General features: G+C 39.4%; 1 protein-coding gene across 2 annotated transcripts in view; it reads right to left on the reverse strand.

The window, feature by feature from the left end:
- Positions 1–2,748: 2,748 nt before the first annotated feature.
- The window catches only part of cript (cysteine-rich PDZ-binding protein), a 10,487-nt gene continuing 4,531 nt past the window's right edge, over positions 2,749–8,704 (reverse strand). Inside the window, exons 3-6 of one of the 2 annotated variants that reach the window (XR_001290415.1) lie at positions 6,022–6,076; positions 5,768–5,871; positions 3,490–3,683; positions 3,019–3,079 (exon numbers count right to left, since the gene is read on the reverse strand). Coding sequence is in view for 1 of the 2 variants with exons in the window: in XM_005736513.2 (XP_005736570.1) it covers positions 3,015–3,079; positions 5,768–5,871; positions 6,022–6,076 (224 nt within the window). In the remaining variant the exon portion in view is untranslated. Of the gene's footprint in view, positions 3,080–3,489; positions 3,684–5,767; positions 5,872–6,021; positions 6,077–8,704 lie in introns of both variants that reach the window. The other variant, XM_005736513.2, reaches the window with a different exon arrangement.

Below are 8,704 nucleotides of genomic sequence, written 5' to 3' on the forward strand. Positions count from 1 at the left end.
TTCTGTAAAAATATTTTAAGTGGGGATAAAGGACCGGATTGGTTATAATGTAAGTACAATAACACAGAGTTGTAAAGATACTTGAAAAACTGATAATTTTTTAATTCTCTTTATAACCCCTTTGTAAACCCTATTCACCGAAGTCTATTTACGAACATACGTAAAGATATTACACATAAAAAATACACAGAAACATTGGAAATCAGTTTTTGGCAGACAATCACTTTTTGGCACCGTCTTTCGTGCTTGGCTCTCCTACCTTTGCTAACCTGATGCACATAGCGCAGAAGCCGATGCTGCATTCACTTACACTCGGATATCTGAGCTTCACCATTAAAACATAATCGTACATTTGATATTTGATTGAATTTTATTGTTTGGGGGTGGCACCTGGGGTGGCCAGTCTGCCCTCCCAGGCCACCCCGCTGGACACGCCACTGCTTATTTAGTCTTAACAATAGCATTGACCCTGTTTCTGCACCAACACAGGTCTAAACACTAGAGAAAGAAAAATAAAGTTTTTAGTTCCCAGAAATCTGTCTATAAGAAGAAGTAAGCAAGACTCACCGGTGACTGCAGCCTTCAGGAGCCCAGGTTGTGTCCGATGCTTCCAGCTGCTCGCCCATGTTAAATAGGCAGCTTCAGGATCGATAGTGCCTGCGTCACCAATAGGAAAGGGGTGCGTAATTATGCACGAGGTAGAACACTGGCTGCTTCATTAATATGTAGAGAGGATTGATCAGGGCTTATATCGGGGGGGGTTAACCTTAGATAGGTGGCTTGTCAGAATTTGACCCTGTTGCTAAGCTAAAGCTAAGCTAAAGCTGAATATAAAATCGGCACATTTATTGTATTTTTTATCAATATTATTGTAGATGGGTGTTAATTATCATGGCCTATGTCATCATTAGTAGTTAAAGTCAGTTTTTTATTAGCATGAAAGAATATTGCCAGGATAACATAGGCGGCCTTAAGGTTGGTATATATTAAATGCAGTATTTGCAGCATATACCATATTTATTTGCATGTTCCCAAATAAAGTAATGGCAATAAGTAGCCTAGAAACACTGAAAATATTTTTAGTTGTGCTATAAGTTGCCAAAGTTAAATAAATTCTCATCTAGTATAAACCTATTTTCTTATTAATATATGAATGAGAGATATTTGTGAGCAACTCAGCGGATTTGGACTTATAAACGCTCTTCAGTTATTACTGTGTTATGAAGCTTTGTCCCTTTCTTAAATACACAGTAGCACCTGTGGAAGAGAGTTCATTACCTATATGGTCTTACAGTCTGCCTCAAACTCATAGCTCATAGGCTTGTCTGTGATCATTGTCATTCCCCAGGCCGGTTCCTGATGTAGTTTAAAGCAGGCTTTTTGGCTTTGATTATATTGTATAGACTCTAAACTTGGGCCTGTTTATAGGTGTATGACTGATATATATTATATTAAAGTATAGTTTTAAATAGGAGTTTAACAGGTTTCTGACTGCGTATCCTAGTTCATAATCTCTGTTTTGTGGACACCGTATGTACTAGTGTAAGCGAATCGGTGCACATAAGTGACTTTGTGATTGTGCTACTCTCCCTGAGACAGTAAAGTGAGGTGAACCAGATGTCCTCGGTTCTGCTCTGACGGTGACCCAATGACTGATGCTCTGCCACTACAGCCATGCTGCTAAAGTCCCTAACAGTTGGTATGTTTCCATATTCTCTCTTGTTTTCTCTTTGAATGTCAACATATGATAAATGATAACGAGCCACATCCAGCAAGGCCTCGAACACAATAAAACGAGGGAAATCTCCTCTTTTTAAAGTGCAATTGGCAGTTCCAGTTTGTTCATATATTTAAAAAATATGTGAATGGACAGGACACTGTTTTTTCATTTTGCAGTAGTAAATAGCATGTACTGTATGTGGGTCCTTTGTGTAGTGGTTAATGGATTCATCTTACACATGAAAGCTCCCTGGTTTGAGAGTAGGATTGGATACAAATCCACCCTCAGGGCGTCACAAGCCCAGATAAATGGGAACGTTGTGCCAGGAGGAGCAGCAGTCTTGCTCATTCACATATTCTCCTTTTTAGCGGTTGCTTTGTCTGGTAATCACCTCTGGGTTAAAATACGAATGCATCCAGACTTTTTAAAGCTAGAGCCACTTTATGTCTCAGTATGGAGACACAAAGTGGCACACCAAATCCCCCAGGTACGAGTATGCGACTTATTTAACTTAATATTATGAATATATACATTTAGCCTGGGTTTAGTTAAACGAATAACATGGATTTGTTAGAACATTTCCCCTGTCCAGAATGATATAACTGTCTCTTGATAATGTTTTTTGTATTTTAAAGCTCTGCTAAACATAGCTATGAACAGCTGACTCATTTACATCAGTCATATCTGAGAGTTACCTGCTGTAGATTACCCAGAAACTAAGGCCGTTTGTATCTTGTTGACCGGCAGTATAAATTAATAAGGACACGTTTAAAAAAAATGTGCACATGTTGCTAAAGGCCTGGGGGAGAGTGAGCCCTTTAAATATCAACTGATGAGCTTGTGAACTCTAACCTCTTTTTCTGAAAGCAGTTGAGGGGATGGGGGGGAGGCAGAGGGGTCACACCTGACCGTTTCCAAATATGATTATGTCAGAATAAACTGATTATTTCAGGCATATGAGACAAGTGTGCGTCACGGGCTAAATTTAAACACTTTATGTCTGAAGGCAAGGAGACAAAACGACCCGGTCAGATGTCCTCATAGTGGAAGCTTTATTTCACATAACAAAAGCAACACGGCATATATTACATACAGAAATTAACATCTTGAAAAGGAAAGAACTGAATTTAAAATACAGGAAAAGTCTGAGAGTGCTGACTGCAGAAACAAGCGATAACGGGTGGTGTATTTAGAGATGGCCTGCGTATGGCCACTGTAACAGCTCCAGCAAACAAAGCCACCTCTCTTTCAGTCCGTTATTCACGTGTGGAGCCTCTCCCTGATCAGCATGCAGTTACACAGACGTCTGTTTGTAGTTCTTGGTGTCCAAAACCTTCTTTCCACACATTGCACAGATTCCTGGACACAACAGAGAGAGAAAAGAACAATGCAAAAATGGTTTAAGCAAGCATCATTATTTTATCAGAGGTTTTTGGCCTCTTTGGGGCAGCAGAACTGAACTGTGAACAGAAAACAGCAGCATCAGCTCCGTCTATCAAACTGATGAGTTTAAGTTAAATATTAACTCTCCTGTAACTATGCTTTTTGATCACATCAATTCCTGAGAAAGACCAGAGGTCCTTTTATCTGCAATATGCCCCAGCTCAGGGTTCCAGACTCCAAAAGGCATCTGGTGGAAAATCTGGGAGCATTATTGTTTCTCTAGCGAGTTCTTAATGTCCTGCCGAAAGCATGTTTTTCTCCAATTTTCCCTGTTCAATGACAGAAAAAGCACAAAGGGCAGGCAAATAAGAAATGACAGTAGAGACCTAAAATTTTGCATAATTCTGATGAAGAAGTGCATATTTCCTCAAAGTTTTTTTCCCCAGGAAAATGTGAGGCATCTGATGAAATGACCGATAGCCAAAACAGAAGGTCAAAAGCACAACTTCTCCAAGGCATTATAACAAGCCTATTCAAATGGCGGCCCAGAATCAACCAGCGAGTGGCCCTGCCTGTGGTCCTGGCAGAAACACAGAGAAAACGCAAAAAATTAATTAATTAATTAATTTTAAAAAATTAAAAAATTCCTACAGTGTAGTGTAGACTGTGAATGCAACACTCCTAGTAGCCTAGCAATATTTAACCCACAATACACCGTGATGTAAACATATTAAACTATCATCGTATGATGTGACAACAGCATGTCTTTCTCAGTCCAAAAGTGTAAAATTGACAATGAAAACTGTCGGTTTAACCCTGCCTGGACTGACAAATACTTATTCATTTTACCGCCAAATCCAAATGCCAAACCTATTTGTTTCATTTGCAGTGAGTGTGTTGCGGTACGTACGAAGGCACCACAATGACAAACACCAGACTTTCTACACAAACTTTCCAGAGCAATCTCAGGAGAGGGCTGCAAAGTTTAATTGCGAGTTTAATAATCTTACAACCGGAGTTGTACTACCATGGTGAGGGTCCTGTACAGCCCAAGAGAGAGCTGCAGCAGCTTCCCTTCGTGTTTGGTTCTTGGCGAAGAAGAAAAGGCATTTCACAGATTCTGAAACAGTGAAATACTGCATGCTGGCTGTGGTGGATGCGGTGATAAATGACGAAAAAACTAAAGTGTGACATCTGCTATTAAAAACATACCCCTGTCAGACAGTTCAAATATTCGTAGAGTTTAAGTTCTGGCGTCAGACAAGTTTGAAATGCTGTTAGATGACCTGAAGAAAACTGATGTAATGTCTATAGCAGGATATGGGTTCACAGACAGAACTGATATTGCACAGTTGTGCATATATGTCTGGTTTTTGGATGCAAAATTGCTCGGCTATTACCGTTAGAGGGACACACAGCTGGCGAAATAATGTTTGAGAAGATTTCAGCTCTTTTTGAGGAAAATGGTCTGGAAATGAAGCACGTCTGTATACTTGTGACAGATGGGGCTCCATCCATGGCAGGAAAAGTGAGTGGTCAGCAAAATATTTATTTTAATTTGAAGGGGAATTATCAAAATGTTTTTTTTAATTATTATTAGTATTTCAAATGTGCAAAAAAATAGTTTAGTTATAGCTCCCTTTTTTTTTTAAATGGACCTTTTGGTGTGCATTTGTGAGAGGTCACCAGATTTACAGGGGAAAAGGGAATAAAAAATTACATGTTTTTCAATACAGTTGTGTGGTTTTGAAATTGATCATGATCTGCTGCTTACTGGCTGCTAAAAAGTATCTGCCCCAGATAAATTCCTCGGTTTGAAAATCTGGCCCAACTAACTTCTTAGTTGAATAGCCATGCATTATAGGAATACATAACTGTTTTGACCTCACTTTCATGTTAAAGTTTCCAAAAACATCCAAGCCTCAAGCAGGCTGTTGTAACCCTGTTGTTGAATTCGTATTTGCCGAACCACGTGGGAATGAAGCTGTCATGTACTGTACTTTGCCCTACTCATCCTTTGTATTTGTTATTATATTTGCTCCTTGCTTCTTTATCTGGCCTGATAACCTGTAGCCACACTGGACTATGTAAGTAACATGAAGATCAACATATCTATACCTTTTGAGACGTAATGTCATTTGTATTATCTAATGTAAACAGCTAGCACTGTCAGCCATGCTACCTTTGAACTGTTAAACTAATCTTCTTGAAAGATTAAATCTTAGACCACTCAGGCAAATGCTGACTTCAGAACTACGGAAGAGGGACTGTTCATTGATCTGACTGACTCAACAACAAAGATCTAGTCTAAGACCTTTAGTAGATATAAAATAGATTAAAGAGGGGGAAAAGCCCACCGCAGGTCAGAGTCCTCTCACATTCCCAGCTATTGCCACATCCTAATCTGAGCATTTTTGCCTCAATTTAAAGACAAAAAAAGAAAAATAAGTAGATGTGTCAGAAGCAGTTGCTTAACGGTTTTCAGAGCTTAAAGCTGTGAAGAAAAGCAGGACTACAAGTATAATGTTTACAAAGAACATCTGTGTATTGATCTGTGTATCATGCAGAGAGGCAGTTTTGTTAGAATCTGCTGAAAGCAATAAATGCATTCAAGTTTTGGACCCACAGTAGCATTCCTGCATGGTAACCAGTGCGACTTTGTACCTTTCTTGTATGCACAGCCCTGGCAGTAGTGTGATCCAGCCTGATGAACTGAGCTCTTGCAGATCCTGCAGATAGCAAAGCCGGACTTGCTGTAAGGGTCGAACCTGCCATGGGAAAGAATTATAGACACATAACTACAGATGCAGTAAAGTTAGCGCCATGGCTGTAATGAATTAGCAAGTTAAAATGGTGATTTTCATGCGAGAAAGTATGTAGGTCTTCTATGTGAAAATAGAGACGCTGATGGCGCTCACCTGGCTTTCTTAGAAGTCAACATCTTATTCTCATTTAGTTTGCGCCCACCACTCTCTGATTGGAAAAAGCAGAAAGGATCCAATCAACATCATCATTAAAGTAACATCACATTAAAACCACAAAAAAAGCTTCTGTGCAGGCCGGTAGTCCTGTATCACTACTCAGCCTACACTTGTGAAAAGAAAGTGCCCCATCTATCAGTTCTAAGCTTTTGCAGATCAGGACATAAATAAAAACTTCAAAAACAACATCAGATGAACAACAATACATCTTACACTGTGTGATTTTTTTCCTTGAACAAAAACTAAGCAGAAATGGATAAATTGTGTATAAAAACCTAAGTGAACAACATGATTCAGGCATGTGTTTATGCATAGTGGCATTTCCATTAGGTAGAGGTCTGGACTTTGACTGGGCCATTGCAAAACCTTGATTGTTTTACTTTTCAGACATTCAGCTGTAGATTCGCTGCTGCTCTTGGGATCATTGTCCTGTTGCATCAGCCAGATTTTAGCTGTTGGACAGAGGGCCTCACAGATAGGTCTATGATCAACTCAATGACTGCAAGGTGACCAGGTCCTGTGGCTGCAAAACAACCCCAGATCATAACTCCTTCCCCATCGTGTTTGTGCTGACATGTTGTGTTTGATTTTCTCCATGCACAGTGTTACGCATTATGGCTATTCTGATCTCTTCTGTGCAAAGAACCTTGCTCCAAAAGTCTTTTGGTTTGTTCAGATGCAACTTGGCAAACCTAAGCTGTGCTGCCATGTTTGTGTTAGAGAAAAGAGGCTTTCTTCTGGTCTTGTGTGAATTTGCAGGCACATTCATTCCTGGGAAGATTGAAAGTTTTCCACTTTATAATAATTTTTAATCACTGTAGAATGATCAAACTATAAACAGACTGATGAACAGCAACAAATGCTTCTCTAAGATCATTGCTGACATCTTTCTTCCTTGGCATTATGTTAAAATACAACTGAATGCTCCAGACAAGCAAATTGCTAAAACCTATGCTTTTATAGAGATGCTCACACTTGCTGATGATCAAACCAAAACTAAATGGATTTGACTATCAGTCCCTGAATGCTACCTACCCTCTTAATTCCTACAGTAAGGGTGTTAGTTTTTACAGGACTGCAGGATTATAGTAAAGGGATAAATTATGCTGAACTGACATTTTTCTTTGTGCTTCTGTGCTTTTGCACTGGATAGATGAGCTAGGTCATTGGTAATGTCTGCCATGTGCTAACTGCCTAATGTTACTTATAGTGCATGGTGTCTGGCCAAAAAAAAAAAAAGTCTAGCCCGTGCAACAGGGACACTGATTGATTAATGTACAGTTTATTGCCCACTTCAAATATGAAGAGGAAGGTTATACAAACCAGGAAGCACTGGATCTCAGTTAACTGTTCTCATAGACCAATGATTGATATCAGCTAAGTGGGTAAAAATCTTTATTCTTTCCTTTCATGTTTTTTCTGTAATTACCAGTAACAGATGCTAATAAGATGTGTTCTTGAGAGTAGCTTTACATTAAAAGTTATAGCCTTTGTTTCACTGGACAAGATTATTGGTTCTTTCATTTGGGGAGGGAAGCCAGCTAGGGTTTCTAAAACCTTACTGCAGCGATGCAGATTTAGTGGAGGATTTGCATTACCTAATTTTCTAGCCTACTACTGGGCCGCTTACATCCATAAACTTTGCTACTGGCTAAAATCTTCTGGTTCCTCGTGGTGTAAATTGGAGCTATCATCATGTAAGGGCTCTTCTATACCAGCCTTGCTCTATTCCTCTTTATCCGTAAAACCCTCTCTGTATACTGATAATCAGGTGGTTCTTTACACACTCAAAATCTGGTTTCAGTTTAGACGGCACTTTAATTTTGTAATGCTATCTTCCTCGGGTCCTCTAAGCGACAACTATTTGTTTCCCCCTTCACTCTTGGACTCAACATTCTCAGTGTGGTGTGACAAGGGTATAAAACAGTTCAAACATTTATATGTGGATGGTGTTATCGATAGTTTTCTCAATTTGTCTTCTCGTTACGATCTCCCTATTACCCATTTGTTTTGCCATTTTCAAATTTGAAATTTTGTTGCCAAGAGTTTCCCAAATTTCCCCTTTACCTCCAGAACAGCAGTGGGAAACTACGTTATCATTTATTCCTCATCACAGAGGAACCATTTCGAAACTCTATGATACTATCTTGTCTTTTAGTAACCACTCTAACGTTAAGCTTAAGTGTACATGGGAAGGAGAACTAGGAATTCAAATACCTGAGGAGTCTTGTGAACAGGCTATAGCGAGGGTACGGTCTTCCATCTCCTGTGCTCATCTTGGACTTATTCAATTTAAGGTCATACACAGGGTGCATTTCTCTAAGTCTAGACTTTCTGAATTGTATCTAGAAGTGGAAAATAAATGTGATAAATGCCATGGCTCTCCTTGTCACCTTAGTCACATGTTTTTTCTGTGTCCTGAGCTGGAAGGTTTCTGAACAGGGTATTTTGCTATTATGTCAACTGTTCTTGGGGTAACTCTTCATCCTTGTCCTCTGATTGCTGTATTCGGGATTCCTGATCGCTCACTTACACTTGATTCTACGCAAAAGGATATTATAGCCTTCACATCCTTATTAGCGAGACGTTGGAAGTCTGTTAAGTATCCTACTATTTCCCG

Source organism: Pundamilia nyererei, unplaced genomic scaffold, assembly GCF_000239375.1.
Source record: "Pundamilia nyererei isolate P.nyererei 1_Seehausen unplaced genomic scaffold, PunNye1.0 scaffold00069, whole genome shotgun sequence".
In the NCBI taxonomy this organism is placed as follows: Eukaryota; Metazoa; Chordata; class Actinopteri; order Cichliformes; family Cichlidae; genus Pundamilia; species Pundamilia nyererei.